The sequence below is a fragment of the Phyllobates terribilis genome, unplaced genomic scaffold (genome assembly GCF_046119375.1).
Source record: "Phyllobates terribilis strain yellow unplaced genomic scaffold, ASM4611937v1 Scaffold_8__6_contigs__length_399053987, whole genome shotgun sequence".
NCBI classification, from domain to species: Eukaryota; Metazoa; Chordata; class Amphibia; order Anura; family Dendrobatidae; genus Phyllobates; species Phyllobates terribilis.
The window spans coordinates 112,903,662-112,923,272 of NW_027362768.1; the positions used below are offsets into that span (position 1 = coordinate 112,903,662).

General features: G+C 40.1%; 1 protein-coding gene across 1 annotated transcript in view; it reads right to left on the minus strand.

Moving 5' to 3' along the window:
- Positions 1-19,611, minus strand: part of LOC141156820 (uncharacterized) — a 200,067-nt gene that overhangs the window by 93,850 nt on the left and 86,606 nt on the right. The window contains exon 2 of the mRNA XM_073643230.1: positions 10,691-10,749. Within this exon, the coding sequence (XP_073499331.1) occupies positions 10,691-10,749 (59 nt within the window). The remainder of the gene's footprint in view (positions 1-10,690; positions 10,750-19,611) is intronic.

The following is a 19,611-nucleotide window of genomic DNA, read 5'->3' on the forward strand; positions in this document are numbered from 1 at the left end:
CATCTGAGGGTCCAATTTTTTTGACGGACCCATTTACTTGCATGGCCGAGTGCAATCCAATTTACGGATCCAACTTGGGCGTTCTGTGATTTTTTTCCTTGACCACTCGGTTTGAGGGAAAAATTCAGATATATACAGAGTCCCTAGAATAACATTGGTCCTAGTGTGATCCGATGTTTTGTCAGATCAGACACAGACCGAAAATACAGTCATCTGCACCTGCCTTTGGAGTAACTTCTTATGGCGAATGTGAGCTCAGATTTGAGATGAATTTTGTGTAACAAAACAATTTAACAACCAATTCTTCAGATAGTTTTGCTTTTCTTAATATGACTTTTATTATGTTCTATTGAAGACAATATTACGTTAATCTTTTTCTGTTAATTCACATTATAACAGGAAATACTTAAAATTGCATGGAATTCATTGTACAAATTGTAATATTACAACATAATTGCTAGTAATATAATAAACTGAAGACATTTTAACACATAACCCTATTCACCAACAATGTGGCAAATTGCTTTTTTTTTTGTTCCGGAACACTAAGAGTAATTAAACTTCAAAGCAAAGTCATTGCTAATTCTCTAATAAAGATGTAAATTAAAAGAATGACTTGTTTAGCAGATTGGTATGATAAATTATGGTAAAATTCCCTACAGGCAGAAATAATTTCGTAAAACAAAAGCACGTTAAACTAACACTGCAGATATCAATTAGTGGAATAAGGAAAAGAATGGTCGTTTTCTAATAAGTGGTTTCCCTGTACCCCTGAGTCCAGAGAATTGGCACACTGTTACAGGATTATAGGATTTGAGGTGATACCAGCTTTAACTGAGAAACTGGATGACGTTTCTTTCCTCGTATTCATGTCGATTCATTCCACCAATATTGCTCACACCAGACCTAATGTTGCCAACCTTTTAGAATTCGCATTTCCAGATGTAACCTCCAACCACAAGGGAGATCAGCTTAACTAAATTGAATAGATATATTCTCTTATTTCTCTCTATTATCTTCTTAGGTGGCTTCAATTTATTTTGAGGATACAGTATATATTAAAAATAATAAACCAATAGCTTTTACAAGATATTGTTAAGCAAAACCACACGCACAACACAGCACAGAATACTCAGAGGTCACAGGCGGTAGCAAAGATATTGGGTGGTGGCAAGGAACAACTCATTGGGGAGCCGTGCATCCATTATCTTCATGACACTTACATGGCTTGGGGGTGCAGTACCTACTATATATATGACCAGTATTGACAACACACTCAATAATAACAACCCACTAAGTCAGTAGTCCCCAACCTTTCTGACCTAGAGACCCACATCCAGCTCCTGCCCCACTCACCGGAGTGACACCCAGAGACCCCATTACCAGTAGAATAATAGCCAAAGTTTTTCGACAAATATTACACAGAGACATTATACCGAGATCCAAGGGTTCCCGCTTTAGTCCCATTCAGTATTCTCAATCAGTCAAGCACTCCCACCACACTACTGAGTCCAGCTTCAAGCACGTCCTCTGACAGGTAGTATCATCCTGTCGCCCCGCTTACCACACTTAATTTATCTCTCCGATCCCAAGGTCAGCATATGTACATCCCTATCTGCTATTCTGTGTATAACTAATCACAAAAGCCACCATCAGGAGTCCTGCTCTTCATAGTCGTTTGCCAGTTTGGTGCTTTAGCACCATGTCTAGCACGGGCCCGCAAGCCACATCTGACTCCTGATCCACAGGTTGGGAACCCCTGCACTAAGTCATCACTTTCATGTTCCATTAGGCTGCTTGCTCCTTGGGTCACCCAACTCACTGGCTCCTGGTGAGCCAATGAGTTAAGCCAATGTCTGGTCACAATAGTCTTCTTGGGGACTCTTCCTTCATTAGTAACTGCCTCATAGTAGGTTTAGTTGGTTCCTAAAGCCTTCAAGCGTGGGTTCCTTTTTTGTTTGATTCAGACCCTGCTTGTCTATTTCAACTTGTCTAAAGTTCGCTGCATGTCCTCACAATACCTGTCTATGAATGATCTCTGCCTGCCTTGACACATGCTTGTCCAACTTTGATTACTAATAACTATTTTCCTTGTGGGAAAGTCCACACCTCATTGCGGGAGTTAAGGTTGATGAACTCAAAGTCCCTTTAAACAAGTAACGGGAAAAAACGATACCAGTGTTATCCGTGTTTTGGATCGGTGTGTCTTCAATGTGTTCATTTTTACCATCGGTGTTCAGTGTTTTTCCTGTATCGATAAAGAAATAAAGGATAAAGATTCTCCTATACTTTGCAATTTTAAACACGTAAAGCACATGGACTGTATACTGACACCATCTATGTACTGTACGTGTTTTTCACGGACTCAGACTTGTATTTGACCTTATCATCTGTGCTGCCGGAAAAAAACAGACATACGTGAAAAAAAACGTATATGTGTATAGCATCATAGGCTATATAAGTATGTGTGGTAGCATGTGCTGGAAACACGGACATGTGAAAAAGGTATTAGATCTGCTACCTGATTAAGTCAATTACACTAATGACCCAAAGGATCCAAATCTCCAGTAAGTTTAAAGGGGTTGTTAAAGGGGTTGTCCAGCCTTAGGATACAAGTCTACAGTCACCATGCGGGCGTGGGACTGCAAGTATATGATTTTCATACATGCGGTCACATGCCAACTAGGCAGGTATATCCTCACATCGCGCACACTGCATGCTGTGAAGATTCTCCAGTGTCGGTGCTGGAAGCAAGTATGTGATTTGCATACGTGTGGTCACGTGCCAATTAGACCGGCTTGGCCTTGCTTAATGCAAGTTTATTGACACAGTCTAGTCAGAATGTGGCCGGAAGTTTGCAAATCGCATACCGGCAGTCACATGACTGCTGGCTACCAGCATCGGCAGACAGAGTGACTGCAGACTTGTAGCCTAAGTGTAAAGCACAGTGTTGGAAAGACAAAGTGCAAAACAAAGGGATGAAGGGAAGGGAGCCCAGATACTAAGGACAGAGGGAGTGGAGACCTCCTAGGCTGATATGATATCACCCTGTCCTTCCCTACCATCCCTATATTGGTTGCTCACTAATCGCCGAGCAGAAACCTAAAACCCTGTCTCTCCCTAGAGCTAGGGTCTAGCTAGGGAATGGGGGGGGGGGTGAGCGCTAGTCAGTCCCTACTAACACTAAAGGCAGCAAGGGGAGACAGACACGGGGGAAGTAGCTTAGCTTGAGTCAGCTTCAGAGAGATTGTACACACGTCCTCTTAGCACCAGAGAGGAATTAAGAACTGCACTTGCTCCAAGCCTTCACAAGGGGTCATGTGAATATCACCGGCACCTCCCTATTGCAAAGTGAAGGTAGGGCGTTAATTAGTAAGAGGAAGGTAGCCGCTGGGTCCTAGAGTGAGACAGATCTTAGAAGGTGTCTGTAATGCCAAACAAAGAGATCTCCTGCAACCAACTACAGGGCGACTGTCTATCACATCTGACACACTCGTGACACTAAGGCCAGACAACTCCTTTAAATTACAGGTGTGATCCAATAACTTGTGGCTGAAACATGTAAAAATATGAATATGGCCCATGCTACTTATGACCCATTCAATCACACACTACAATTGAGGACAACGTTAGTCATGTACCATTTTACTTTTTCCTGTCTCTTCTACGACAGAAGGCTCTATGATTTTTTTGGTCATTTCCCCAACTTATACATCAGGGCTGCTATGATAACGGAGAAGGAAGCCTGTATAATAGAGTAGTAAGGGGTGACTCATTCTCTTTTCATAATCTAAAAATTAAAAAAAACAAAAAACATTCTAATGAGTGAAAGAAAGAAAGCAGAAAATCGGTCATAAACAGAAGAGCTGATATTCCATCAATCAATTTAAGCAATATTGTAGTTAGGATTCAATTTCAGCATTCACGAGACAAAGGACAGGAACGTGAGAAAGAATACACACCTAGAAATATGAGGAACTATAGATACATGATAACAATATGTGAAAGGTGGTGATTGGGTTCATGACAGTGACTTTCTTAGAACTAAACCTTTACCCCTCCTAAGCTTAACTGCCCATAAACAATAGTGTTTCTCAATGGCTGATTAGCCTCCTTCTTGTATTTCGCACTTCTTTCTTTATTCTCCATCACGCAGTCATATGTTTCATCCTATAAGACGGGTACAGCAGAGCTCAAGGTTACCTTAACGCGCGGCAGTAATGTTCAGGGATTGGAGTGTGATTTGAATTTCAATGAAAACTGGATAGACCATATCTAAATGTGATTGGAACAGGACATGTGGCTCTTGTGAATTATTGAATACTGGAGTGCTACATTTTAGTCAAATGTCCCAAGATGACTTTATGAAATGTTGCCACATTGCTTTCAATAATTCACCTGGAAATGTCAGGATACTTCCTTTTAATGGCTTAAAAACACACTAGAAAATCTCCCTTTGTAATGGCCCTGTTCTCTTGTGATGGGTTCTTTCTGTACTATTTTATATCAAAAGTAAAAAGCAGCAGAAAAAATTGTAGTAAAAGATAATTCTCATTTTATAGCAAGATTTTGCCTATCTTGATGGGAAAATAACCCTTATAAAACATCGTGCATATAATAGTCACCCCAAAAATGTATCTTAAGTGGGCTGCACCGTGTTGTAGGGGACTTAGCCCCTATAACAATCATACTAGCACTGTACCTGTTACTGATATAGTGCCTGAGAAAATAACTTAATTTATATGCAAAGGAGGAGGCCTCGGTGCACCCTTGGTGTGGCCAAGAGTTTGGTGCACTGTTATGCCTCCTCATTTGTACATTGGGGTCCTTCCCCTGCTTCTGATTCACAGTGCTTGTCTCCCAGAGCGAGCATTATCTGAATGCTGTCAGCGTGACTGAGGTAATGCGCATTCTCCTGCCTGTCTTTTTTCTTCTGATGCCCCGCTCTACACTAATACACCCAGAAGTGCAGAGAGCAGCATCAGAAGAAAGGAGACAGGGAGGACGAGGCGCACGGTCGCACACACGCCGGCACCGCTCAGACAGTGCTTGCTCTCGGAAGTGAGCACTGTTGATGTGAAGAAAGGAAAGGGACCCGATATGTAAATGAGGAGGCCTAACTGTGCACCAAATGCTTGGCCACACCAAGGGTGCACCAAAGCCTTGTCATTTGCATATTAATGAAAAGTTATTTTCTCCGGCACTGTACCAGTAACAGATAACCCCTATAACAACCACACTAGCAGTGTATGTCCGTACACCACTGTATAGCCTAATTAAAATGCTTTTTGGGTTTGATGGACTCCCTTTAACTCAACATTCTCCAGGATCTATTAACAAAGGCTAACAATATAATGGGCCTTCTTGAAGGACTTGATGATATGACCCTGTTATAGGATAGTACCTTCTCTACAAGTCAATTCATCACATGTACTTAATACTGGAGATTAGCTGTCCAACGGTAAATGCTTTTATTATATAGATGAAACATCTGGAAGAAAATGTCAGAAGACTACAAAAGACTGAATAATAAGACCACCGAGTGCTGAAATACGTAAGGTGTGAAAATCATCTGGTTCTTTCTGTAGCCCTCAAACTGTTCCTCAACATCTACGTGAATTGAGTACTTCTGATAGATGACCAGCATGATATCACCATGAAAAATGTTAAATTTTAACTGTGTGTAAAAAATAGAAACATTGCTAGTTTGGTTCAGCAGAAACATTTTTTAGAATAATCCATCATGCTTTAGCATCCGGCAGTCTGATAGATGAATCTGGCATTGGGACTAGATGTATACTGCTGCCAGTTCCAAAGTTTGGCAGAAGAGGACAGTTCTTCATGTTTTGGCCTGTACTCGCTGTTAGCTGGCATCTTAAAGGGACTCTGTCAGCACAGAATGACTGTTCTTTAAATCATCAGGATTGTAGATATTAAAGGGGTTACCTCCTTTCAACAAACCTGTCATGGTCTCCACACTTTCCTGGTCTGCTTTGTTACTATTGTGTGGAGGCTGTTAGTCTGTTTTGGTTTTGCTGGGTCGGTTCTGCAATCATTTGTGTTCACTTCCCTTGATTAGTCTTCTACTTATGCATGTAGCTCCTTCACCCAGTGTCAATTGTACACTTGCTGTGGCCTGTGTAGGACTGATCTCTCTGTGCTCTGTGCCTGACCCAGCCTGACTATTTTCCCTTACTGCGTCTTTCCCGTTCTCTTGGTTCTCTATTGACTGACTAGTTGGCATGCCCCATTAACAGCGCTGAAGCCAATTACTAAGATGACTATATTGGTAGAGCCACTGAACGCAGCGATAAACAGCCAGAGAAGCAACGTTTTATATGCAATATTTACCTGGATTATCCAGTATCTAGATCATACATGTCAAACTCTGTCCCATGGGCCAAATGTAGCCCGCAGGGTGGTTTTATTTGGCCCACAGCACCAGAACCACCACCCCTATGTGGGCCCATTATTCTGTATGGAGGACTATGTGGGGCCCATTATACTGTATGGAGAACTATGTGGGGCCCATTATACTGTATGGAGGACTATGTTGGGCCCATTATACTGTATGGAGGACTATGTGGGGCCCATTATACTGTATGGAGGACTATGTGGGGCCCATTGTACTGTATGGAGGACTATGTGGGGCCCAATATACTGTATGGAGGACTATGTGGGGCGCATTATACTGTATGGAGGACTATGTGGGGCCCATTATATTGTATGGAGGACTATGTGGGGCCCATTATACTATATGGAGGACTGTGGGGCCATTATTCTGTATGGAGGACTATGTGGGGCCCATTATTCTGTATGGAGGACTATGTGGGGCCCATTATTCTGTATGGAGGACTATGTGGGTCCATCCCATTATACTGTATGGAGGACTATGTGGGGCCCATTATTCTGTATGGAAGACTATGTGGGGCCCATTATTCTGTATGGAGGTCTATGTGGGTCCCATGATACTGTATGGAGGACTATGTGGGTCCCATTATACAGTATGGAGGACTATGTGGGGCCCATTATTCTGTATGGAGGACTATGCAGGGCCCACTTTGTCCAAGTTTTTCATTTTGGCCCCCTGTTTGTTTGAGTTTGACATCCCTGATCTAGATTCTATATACTAAAAATCTATGTGTCCTGACATTGATGAAAATTTTAGCATGTATATATAGAGAATATATTCAGTTCATGCTGAATGGCCTAATGTAAACAAATGAGTTCTTGTAACAACCAGACCAGTACCTATTACCTCTTACCATCTTGGTCGCTGAGTGGGGCCACACATTTGTTGCCGGCAATGTGGGGCAGTCTTGTTTAATTCCTGGGACTTTTTCTGCGGCTCAGTCATGGAGCTATTGGTTAATTCCTCTTTTGTTCTTTATATTGCTTCTTTCTGTGAGCCACGGGTGGGACTGTCTTCTACTTAAAGCACCATTCTGGCACTTTTTCTTATTTCACCGCCAGAGTAGTATCACTAATGCATGTTTCCTGCCCCCAAAAGAACACTTACCAGTTGTTGTCCTCTTTTTTTTCTCGGCTTCGCTCCAGGCCTCTTCTGCTAGTTGGGAGTAATTAGATCACTCCACTGTGGGCAGACCAGAAGTCACTTCTCAATGTAAGTCTAGAACGAGGCTCTCATAGACTTACATTCAGAGCTTTTGACCATTACTTTCCGCCAGTCAGGAGCTGCAGTCACAAGATACCAGAACGGGACTGGAGTGGTGCCGGGAAGAGCAGAAAATATTGACTGGTAAGTATCTTACTAGGGGTAGCGAACAGACCTTAGTAATACCACTCCTGCAGTGAAAGAAAAAATACTGGAGTGGTGCTTTAACCTCCTGAACCTCTAACTCCCACTGCCAGATAAAAGTTTATCTACTCTAGTCCAGTCTTGTGCTTTTAGCTCTTGCTTACCTTGTTGACATACCTCTTGTCTGGCCGTGACCTGTTTCCTGACTATTATTTTGCCTTCTGATTTTGTACCTTGTCTGCCCTTCTGGTTCTAACCGAGCTACCTAACCACTTCACCATCAGCCAGCAACTGACTCCGAGACCCCAACTCAGGGCCCCCTGTGTAAGTCCAGAACTTTGTAAAGGGGTTAAAGAGTAAAGACCAGGGCAAGTCCTAGAATCTTACAAATGGGATGACGTATGCCAAGTCAGACCATGTTAGCCATTTTTAGAGCTGCCAGACAACCACTGACAGAGCCTCATAACAGTGCTAGCGAGAGAGAGGTCAAAATCATGTACCTTTAGTTGCCACAGAATATCCACAAGTTGCATAATAACAATTCAAAGTGAGTAGTTTTCCTGAAAACTACATGTTCTGATTGATCCAGCTTTCCAGCATAGACTAAACTATCACAGGATATTTGACCTCAATAACTTGGAATGTGGTCAAACAAACTTCCTTCATCACTTTTTGCTTTATGTCAATAGCTACAAGCGTGATAAAGGATAACATATTGCAACAAACAGCCGGAATCTATTTTTACAATACCATGTCGTGTGTGAAGAAACTGCCCATAATGTTATAGAGCCACCAAAACAATGCTAGAAGTGACATTCATATTGGCATTTCCCTCCTGCTTGGGTGATTAACATGGTAACATAGTTCTTGGCACTCAAATGTACGCCAAGCTTGCGAAAAGTCAAGTGTCTTGTACAATCATGAAATGCAATTATAGAAATCATTATTGTTGCTTAGCAATAAATTAGTGTTTGCCTCCATCTATCAAATTTCCCTTTCTCGGTTTCCATTCTTTCCTTTCCATCCTTGGTTTTTAGCAAACATTCTTTCTAACATTAAACCGATTGTTCATAAAGGGGTTTTCCATTGACTCATGTTTATGCTGTATCCAAGTACTTTCCTTTAGAGGTTTTCACAAATACCATTTATTGTAAATTAGCATGATGGTTACTGATAGTTCAACTTTTTTTTATACTGTAGACAATCCAGTAAAGCCCCCTGCATATAGTAGCTACGCTCGTACTTCTCTTGTGCCTGTGCATTTATCTCACACACAGCAACCCGTTTCTGATGATGGTCCAGAATCTAGGACCGAAACGTTACATATCATTTTCCGTTTTGCCTACAATATAATAAAAAGTTGAACACATTTTCTTCTTCTCGAGTGCCTTGTACTTTGAACACAGCTAAAGAAACCATTCTGGAGCATCACCTTTACAGTGCCGTGTATCTGCAACATTCAAGTTTCTGATAGTTGGCAGTGATACTACCTGCCAAGTCAACCATAGTTGTTCCAACAGTTGGTCCACCACCCAAGAATTCTATGCCTGATTGAAACATCACTAAATAATTTTAATGAAAAACTCTTAACCATTTTTCTATAAACCTTAGCAACATCATATTCAATAAAGCAGAGGTTCCGAAAGTGTGTTCCATAGAACCCCAGAGTTCCCTGGAAATAGTGGTCGGGTTTTCCCACTCCATTTGTTTCAGGTTCCATTTTTCCCACTCCATTTGACATCATCAGGCCATCAGTTAGCGATCTGGGGAGAGATCTATATTGGGTACCTCCAAGTAAGAATGTCTCTAGGAAACTTGCGGTACTGGAAGATAGGGCAGGGTACATTTCCAAAGATACATACTCCGGTGCTCCGTTGCCCATGTACTATTCATATACAGATTAGGCTTGCAAGTGCAATGCTGGACAAATCAGTGCACTTGCAGTCTCCACTTCGCTTCTCACGACTAGCACCACCCCTCACTTCTTGATTGACAGTGGAGAGCAGAGGTGATGCCATGCAGCAGAGCACCTGTCTCGACTGTCAATCAAGAAGCAGGGGGCTGCATCGGTAGATGAAGAGGAACCGAGCCAAGGACTGCAAATGCACTGATATGCCCAGTATATGACTGTCACCTCATCTGAGACCCTAATTCCAACCATGTGTCCCTAACTATGCGAGTTGCTGTAGTTGTTATAAAATCGCAGTTTTATCAGCAGGAGATTATTACTAGAGGATTATAAACCTTCTGTCATGTAGTCCTCCATATTCATGTGTTTTGTATAATCTCTCCCCCACCACTGAATGGCAGCTTTCCGCCTATGCACAGTGTACACAGAAAGTTGTCAACCATTGGTATGGATGGGAGTAACATAGCTCATTATTAAGAGAACTAGCAGAGCTGCAGTTTTACCCCTACAATATGCTGCTCTTGGATGGAGCAGCAAAAACCTGGTCACAGATTCCTTTTATGTTCTAGTTCACATATTGTCATTTTTAATCCATTTTCTTAGCTATTTAATAATGAAAATAGGATTACTGAAAGCTTTTGGAGTCTCCTCTTTAGATTCATGCTTTTTCTTGGCTACAAAAAAAATGTCCATTATACAGAAAGAGCGCAGTCACAAGCATGAATCAATTACCATTAATTAAAACTAGATCATTTCATCTCTAAATGTATGACCAGAAATATGTTGTTGATTAATATACATGAAATTAAGTCTAACTTACCAGTAGTTCTCATTAATGAAGAATTAAAGAAAGTTTGCTATGTATATTTAACAGCTGGATGCAATAAGGAAGCAGAGTTTGTCATTCTACTCAGCACTATTTTCTTTAGTGAATCCATTTTTAAGGAATGCAAATCTCAAGCAATAAAAAAAAGCATGTCTGTCCGAATATAAATTATGTGAAAGTTTATAGCAAAACTCACCATCATCACTTTTAGCAGAGATGTCCCAGCCTTCAAACACAAATTCAGCTTTTTCACATCTAACAATTGTAAATGATATAACACATAATCAACAAATTGACACAACAATTTTTTTAAAAAGAAAATGCAACAAAAGTAAAATTGTGCAAAAATAGGAAATAAATGTACAAATATCTTTGTATCGAGCTAAGGCTGGTATTAATTTGCAGCTTCTGCCTCAAGGACTATGATGTAACAGTCGTATCCCTCTCTCTCTTCTGTTGTATAGTATAAGCCTTGCGGGCGAGGTCCTCTCCCCTTACAAACAAGTCACTCATCTAGTTGTCATTTAATATATTTTTTTTGTACTTTTATGTGTTGTTGTACATATTTGATGTACTGCCAGGTCTGGCCTGGCAATCTGGCAAATGCCAAATGGGCACGTCCGGTAGTGAGCCACATCGGTTCACAACACTTTTGTCAATATCTGTGTCCTCAGGAGGCAGATAGTGTTAATAAGTGTGACAGAGCAGAGAGCAATCACCTCCCTGCTCTGCCATCTACACAGAATGCAGGCTGCTCCTGAACTGTGTAGTGTTGGGTCGCTCGCGACTGATCCAAGACAAAGAGTTGGCTCCCAGCAGGGAACGATGGGAGCCAGCACCCCAACGAGAGGCCCTGAATTCTCTGAATGGCTCACACTGGCTGTAAAATGACAGTGTCAAGCAGTGGAAACCCCACCAACCAAACCAAACCCGGCCCTTGCATCAATTGCATTGTCTGGCTGCCATTGGCCACAGGTGGGCAGTGTTTCGGCTGCGTCAATTTAATTTTAAATGTGTGTTCTTGTATGTTGAACAGAAAAAAAATGATTGGTACATCCAAAGCAAGAATAGGTGTGTATAGGTGCTTACTAGGAGCAGCTACCTCTGATTGCGTACTCTGCCTCTAGGCCACAGGCGGTTTTAATTGCAGCAGGATCTTGCTTTCCCAAACACAATCAGACTTTTGCCCATTAGAAAGGGGTTCACATTGGCTGGGTCCTGGTATAACGAGAAACGCCTTACCGTGGCTGCTAAGTACACATGAATTGGCCAATATATGCTCTAAGATTTCTCATTTATTTCTATTTTCTAGAGCTGTATTGCTATTCAGATTTCATATATTTCATGTTCGCATACTTAGCGTTGCAGAGTGCTGCTTTATTTGTTAATTGTATGTTGAACACATATTTAATTGGGATCCTTTTAGGATCCAAAAGAGCTAATTCTTTTTGGTGAGCGGAGTCAAGTGAGCCAGATCACCAAAATGGCAGGACTGTCCATTATTAGGACTGTGACCCTACAGAGGTTGAAGCCATATAGAGGGGGTCAGGTGGCAGGAGAGTGCTATGGAGGTTTTTTTTTATGTTTTTATGCAAATTGTATCTTCAAAGAAAAAGAGGACTTGAACTCTATAGCGCCACCTATTGGAAGCAGCAATCCTACAAGTCACAAGTCACGAGTCATGCAATATGAGAACCATTGTTATGATCTGCAACATGTACTAAGGAAAGAAAGAGGAAAGCTGTCCCTACAGTAAGACTAAGCTGAATCCCTACGAAGTAGCGGGCTGCCTGTTCCCTGCAAACAGACCCGCCTTAGTCCTCGGCTAGTCTGAACGAATATAGCATAAAGGAAGGAGTCCCTAAAAGAACTAAGGACTGGAACAAAAAAAGGGACACCTCCTGAATAGAGATGAGCGTTGTTCTACTCGAACTGTTCGCCAATCTCAAATTTGAGCTGTTTTGGGCGGTGTTCGAGCCGTTCGGCGAACACGAACAATTTGAGAAAAATTTGGCTGTTCGAGGTTATGTTCGATAACTGTTCGTGCACCAAAATCATAACTGGATTTTTTCTCAGTAATGATGAAAATTAATGTTAATACGCAGTTTGAGTGTACAGCGGGGTGGGGGGAGGGGCAGGGGATGGATCTCTGCAGGAACAATGAAGATCTCCATTTTTTTTTCTCTTTCCCGCATTTACAGTGGGGAGGTGCAATCTGTCAGCCTATCAGCAGCGCACACACGGAGCGAAGTGCTTTTTTTCACACAAGCAAGGGCATGTGTCATTGGCAGTGTATGTCACATGTCCTTGCCCTATAAGACCAAGCCATTTTCCCCGTCGCCACCATTTTCTCACTGCTGCAGCTGCGTGTTAGACGGCACCGCTGTTGCTGTGTGCGCTATACCTTGTTAATTTCAAGCCAATTTTCGCACAAATATACAGATAGCTTGGGAGTAGGGAATAGTTGTGATTGCAGTCCTTTTAAGGACTAGGTTACAGCATTTCCTACGACTTTTATCAGGGAGGTCTGTGCTCTTAAATAGATAGGTTGTGGGAGTAAAGACTAATTGTAATTGGAGTCCTTTTCAGGACTAGGTTACATCAGTTCCTATCAGTTTTTGCCAGGCAGGTCTGTGCCAGTGCTGTGCAAGTTTTTTTCACAGCATTTGGCTGAATCTAGCAAAGCTAATCCTTTTTGGCCTATTGCAGAGTGTGTTAGTCAGTGGAGTAGCCTATCTGTGTTGCAAGATATACCACCTGTGTATAGAATACCAATTTTTTTACTGCACCTAGTGAAGTAAAATCTTTTGGGCATAGCATCATTCTATTAGTCCATCTATACTGACCTCCATCAGGTTGCAAATTAAAACTAATTTTTATCTGCATCTACAGTACCTCTGAAAAAATATTTGGGCTTCTAGCAGTGTGTGGGACTTGTTCTATTAGTCCATCTATACTGACCTCCATCAGGTTGCAAACTGAATATATTTTTTTCTGCATCTACCTCTGAAAAAATATTGGGCTTCTAGCTGTGTGTGGGTCTTGTTCTATTAATCCATCTATACTGACCTCCATCAGGTTGCAAACTGAATATATTTTTTTCTGCATCTACCTCTGAAAAAATATTTGGCCTTCTAGTAGTGTGTCGGACTTTCTCTATTAGTCCATCTATACTGACCTCTATCAGGTTGCAAATTAAAACTAATTTTTATCTGCATCTACAGTACCTCTGAAAAAATATTTGGGCTTCTAGCAGTGTGTGGGACTTGTTCTATTAGTCCATCTATACTGACCTCCATCAGGTTGCAAACTGAATATATTTTTTTCTGCATCTACCTCTGAAAAAATATTGGGCTTCTAGCTGTGTGTGGGTCTTGTTCTATTAATCCATCTATACTGACCTCCATCAGGTTGCAAACTGAATATATTTTTTTCTGCATCTACCTCTGAAAAAATATTTGGCCTTCTAGTAGTGTGTCGGACTTTCTCTATTAGTCCATCTATACTGACCTCCATCAGGTTGCAAATTAAAACTAATTTTTACCTGCATCTACAGTAACTCTGAAAAAATATTTGGGCTTCTAGCAGTGTGTGGGACTTGTTCTATTAGTCCATCTATACTGACCTCCATCAGGTTGCAAACTGAATATAGTTTTTTCTGCATCTACCTCTGAAAAAATATTGGGCTTCTAGCTGTGTGTGGGTCTTGTTCTATTAATCCATCTATTCTGACCTCCATCAGGTTGCAAACTGAATATATTTTTTTCTGCATCTACCTCTGAAAAAATATTTGGCCTTCTAGTAGTGTGTCGGACTTTCTCTATTAGTCCATCTATACTGACCTCCATCAGGTTGCAAACTGAATATAATTTTTTTCTGCATCTAGCTCTGAAAAAATATTTGGCCTTCTAGTAGTGTGTCGGACTTTCTCTATTAGTCCATCTATACTGACCTCCATCAGGTTGTAAATTAAAACTAATTTTTATCTGCATCTACAGTGCCTCTGAAAAAATATTTGGGCTTCTAGCAGTGTGTGGGACTTGTTCTATTAGTCCATCTATACTGACCTCCATCAGGTTGCAAACTGAATATATTTTTTTCTGCATCTACCTCTGAAAAAATATTGGGCTTCTAGCTGTGTATGGGTCTTGTTCTACTAATCCATCTATACTGACCTCCATCAGGTTGCAAACTGAATATAATTTTTTTCTGCATCTAGCTCTGAAAAAATATTTGGCCTTCTAGTAGTGTGTCGGACTTTCTCTATTAGTCCATCTATACTGACCTCCATCAGGTTGCAAATTAAAAATAATTTTTATCTGCATCAACAGTACCTCTGAAAAAATATTTGGGCTTCTAGCTGTGTGTGGGACTTGTTGTATTAGTCCATCTATACTGACCTCCATCAGGTTGCAAACTGAATATATTTTTTTCTGCATCTACCTCTGAAAAAATATTTGGCCTTCTAGTAGTGTGTCGGACTTTCTCTATTAGTCCATCTATACTGACCTCCATCAGGTTGCAAATTAAAACTAATTTTTATCTGCATCTACAGTACCTCTGAAAAAATATTTGGGCTTCTAGCAGTGTGTGGGACTTGTTCTATTAGTCCATCTATACTGACCTCCATCAGGTTGCAAACTGAATATATTTTTTTCTGCATCTACCTCTGAAAAAATATTGGGCTTCTAGCTGTGTGTGGGTCTTGTTCTATTAATCCATCTATACTGACCTCCATCAGGTTGCAAACTGAATATATTTTTTTCTGCATCTACCTCTGAAAAAATATTTGGCCTTCTAGTAGTGTGTCGGACTTTCTCTATTAGTCCATCTATACTGACCTCCATCAGGTTGCAAACTGAATATAATTTTTTTCTGCATCTAGCTCTGAAAAAATATTTGGCCTTCTAGTAGTGTGTCGGACTTTCTCTATTAGTCCATCTATACTGACCTCCATCAGGTTGCAAATTAAAACTAATTTTTATCTGCATCTACAGTACCTCTGAAAAAATATTTGGGCTTCTAGCAGTGTGTGGGACTTGTTCTATTAGTCCATCTATACTGACCTCCATCAGGTTGCAAACTGAATATATTTTTTTCTGCATCTACCTCTGAAAAAATATTGGGCTTCTAGCTGTGTGTGGGTCTTGTTCTATTAATCCATCTATACTGACCTCCATCAGGTTGCAAACTGAATATAATTTTTTCTGCATCTAGCTCTGAAAAAATATTTGGCCTTCTAGTAGTGTGTCAGACTTTCTCTATTAGTCCATCTACACTGACCTCCATCAGGTTGCAAATTAAAACTAATTTTTATCTGCATCTACAGTACCTCTGAAAAAATATTTGGGCTTCTAGCTGTGTGTGGGACTTGTTGTATTAGTCCATCTATACTGACCTCCATCAGGTTGCAAACTGAATATATTTTTTTCTGCATCTACCTCTGAAAAAATATTTGGCCTTCTAGTCGTGTGTCGGACTTTCTCTATTAGTCCATCTATACTGACCTCCATCAGGTTGCAAACTGAATATATTTTTTTCTGCATCTACCTCTGAAAAAATATTGGGCTTCTAGCTGTGTGTGGGTCTTGTTCTATTAATCCATATATACTGACCTCCATCAGGTTGCAAACTGAATATATTTTTTTCTGCATCTACCTCTGAAAAAATATTGGGCTTCTAGCTGTGTGTGGGTCTTGTTCTATTAATCCATATATACTGACCTCCATCAGGTTGCAAACTGAATATATTTTTTTCTGCATCTACCTCTGAAAAAATATTTGGCCTTCTAGTAGTGTGTCGGACTTTCTCTATTAGTCCATCTATACTGACCTCCATCAGGTTGCAAACTGAATATAATTTTTTTCTGCATCTAGCTCTGAAAAAATATTTGGCCTTCTAGTAGTGTGTCGGACTTTCTCTATTAGTCCATCTATACTGACCTCCATCAGGTTGCAAATTAAAACTAATTTTTATCTGCATCTACAGTACCTCTGAAAAAATATTTGGGCTTCTAGCAGTGTGTGGGACTTGTTCTATTAGTCCATCTATACTGACCTCCATCAGGTTGCAAACTGAATATATTTTTTTCTGCATCTACCTCTGAAAAAATATTTGGCCTTCTAGTAGTGTGTCGGACTTTCTCTATTAGTCCATGTATACTGACCTCCATCAGGTTGCAAATTAAAACTAATTTTTATCTGCATCTACGGTACCTCTGAAAAAATATTTGGGCTTCTAACTGTGTGTGGGACTTGTTCTATTAATCCATCTATACTGACCTCCATCAGGTTGCAAACTGAATATATTTTTTTCTGCATCTACCTCTGAAAAAATATTGGGCTTCTAGCTGTGTGTGGGTCTTGTTCTATTAATCCATCTATACTGACCTCCATCAGGTTGCAAACTGAATATATTTTTTTCTGCATCTACCTCTGAAAAAATATTTGGCCTTCTAGTAGTGTGTCGGACTTTCTCTATTAGTCCATCTATACTGACCTCCATCAGGTTGCAAATTAAAACTAATTTTTATCTGCATCTACAGTACCTCTGAAAAAATATTTGGGCTTCTAGCAGTGTGTGGGACTTGTTCTATTAGTCCATCTATACTGACCTCCATCAGGTTGCAAACTGAATATATTTTTTTCTGCATCTACCTCTGAAAAAATATTTGGACTTCTAGTAGTGTGTCGGACTTTCTCTATTAGTCCATCTATACTGACCTCCATCAGGTTGCAAATTAAAACTAATTTTTATCTGCATCTACAGTACCTCTGAAAAAATATTTGGGCTTCTAACTGTGTGTGGGACTTGTTCTATTAATCCATCTATACTGACCTCCATCAGGTTGCAAACTGAATATATTTTTTTCTGCATCTACCTCTGAAAAAATATTGGGCTTCTAGCTGTGTGTGGGTCTTGTTCTATTAATCCATCTATACTGACCTCCATCAGGTTGCAAACTGAATATATTTTTTTCTGCATCTACCTCTGAAAAAATATTTGGCCTTCTAGTAGTGTGTCGGACTTTCTCTATTAGTCCATCTATACTGACCTCCATCAGGTTGCAAATTAAAACTAATTTTTATCTGCATCTACAGTACCTCTGAAAAAATATTTGGGCTTCTAGCAGTGTGTGGGACTTGTTGTATTAGTCCATCTATACTGACCTCCATCAGGTTGCAAACTGAATATATTTTTTTCTGCATCTACCTCTGAAAAAATATTTGGCCTTCTAGTAGTGTGTCGGACTTTCTCTATTAGTCCATCTATACTGACCTCCATCAGGTTGCAAACTGAATATATTTTTTTCTGCATCTACCTCTGAAAAAATATTGGGCTTCTAGCTGTGTGTGGGTCTTGTTCTATTAATCCATATATACTGACCTCCATCAGGTTGCAAACTGAATATATTTTTTTCTGCATCTACCTCTGAAAAAATATTGGGCTTCTAGCTGTGTGTGGGTCTTGTTCTATTAATCCATATATACTGACCTCCATCAGGTTGCAAACTGAATATATTTTTTTCTGCATCTACCTCTGAAAAAATATTTGGCCTTCTAGTAGTGTGTCGGACTTTCTCTATTAGTCCATCTATACTGACCTCCATCAGGTTGCAAACTGAATATAATTTTTTTCTGCATCTAGCTCTGAAAAAATATTTGGCCTTCTAGTAGTGTGTCGGACTTTCTCTATTAGTCCATCTATACTGACCTCCATCAGGTTGCAAATTAAAACTAATTTTTATCTGCATCTACAGTACCTCTGAAAAAATATTTGGGCTTCTAGCAGTGTGTGGGACTTCTTCTATTAGTCCATCTATACTGACCTCCATCAGGTTGCAAACTGAATATATTTTTTTCTGCATCTACCTCTGAAAAAATATTTGGCCTTCTAGTAGTGTGTCGGACTTTCTCTATTAGTCCATGTATACTGACCTCCATCAGGTTGCAAATTAAAACTAATTTTTATCTGCATCTACGGTACCTCTGAAAAAATATTTGGGCTTCTAACTGTGTGTGGGACTTGTTCTATTAATCCATCTATACTGACCTCCATCAGGTTGCAAACTGAATATATTTTTTTCTGCATCTACCTCTGAAAAAATATTGGGCTTCTAGCTGTGTGTGGGTCTTGTTCTATTAATCCATCTATACTGACCTCCATCAGGTTGCAAACTGAATATATTTTTTTCTGCATCTACCTCTGAAAAAATATTTGGCCTTCTAGTAGTGTGTCGGACTTTCTCTATTAGTCCATCTATACTGACCTCCATCGGGTTGCAAATTAAAACTAATTTTTATCTGCATCTACAGTACCTCTGAAAAAATATTTGGGCTTCTAGCAGTGTGTGGGACTTGTTCTATTAGTCCATCTATACTGACCTCCATCAGGTTGCAAACTGAATATATTTTTTTCTGCATCTACCTCTGAAAAAATATTTGGCCTTCTAGTAGTGTGTCGGACTTTCTCTATTAGTCCATCTATACTGACCTCCATCAGGTTGCAAATTAAAACTAATTTTTATCTGCATCTACAGTACCTCTGAAAAAATATTTGGGCTTCTAACTGTGTGTGGGACTTGTTCTATTAATCCATCTATACTGACCTCCATCAGGTTGCAAACTGAATATATTTTTTTCTGCATCTACCTCTGAAAAAATATTGGGCTTCTAGCTGTGTGTGGGTCTTGTTCTATTAATCCATCTATACTGACCTCCATCAGGTTGCAAACTGAATATATTTTTTTCTGCATCTACCTCTGAAAAAATATTTGGCCTTCTAGTAGTGTGTCGGACTTTCTCTATTAGTCCATCTATACTGACCTCCATCAGGTTGCAAATTAAAACTAATTTTTATCTGCATCTACAGTACCTCTGAAAAAATATTTGGGCTTCTAGCAGTGTGTGGGACTTGTTCTATTAATCCATCTATACTGACCTCCATCAGGTTGCAAACTGAATATAGTTTTTTCTGCATCTACCTCTGAAAAAATATTGGGCTTCTAGCTGTGTGTGGGTCTTGTTCTATTAATCCATCTATACTGACCTCCATCAGGTTGCAAACTGAATATATTTTTTTCTGCATCTACCTCTGAAAAAATATTTGGCCTTCTAG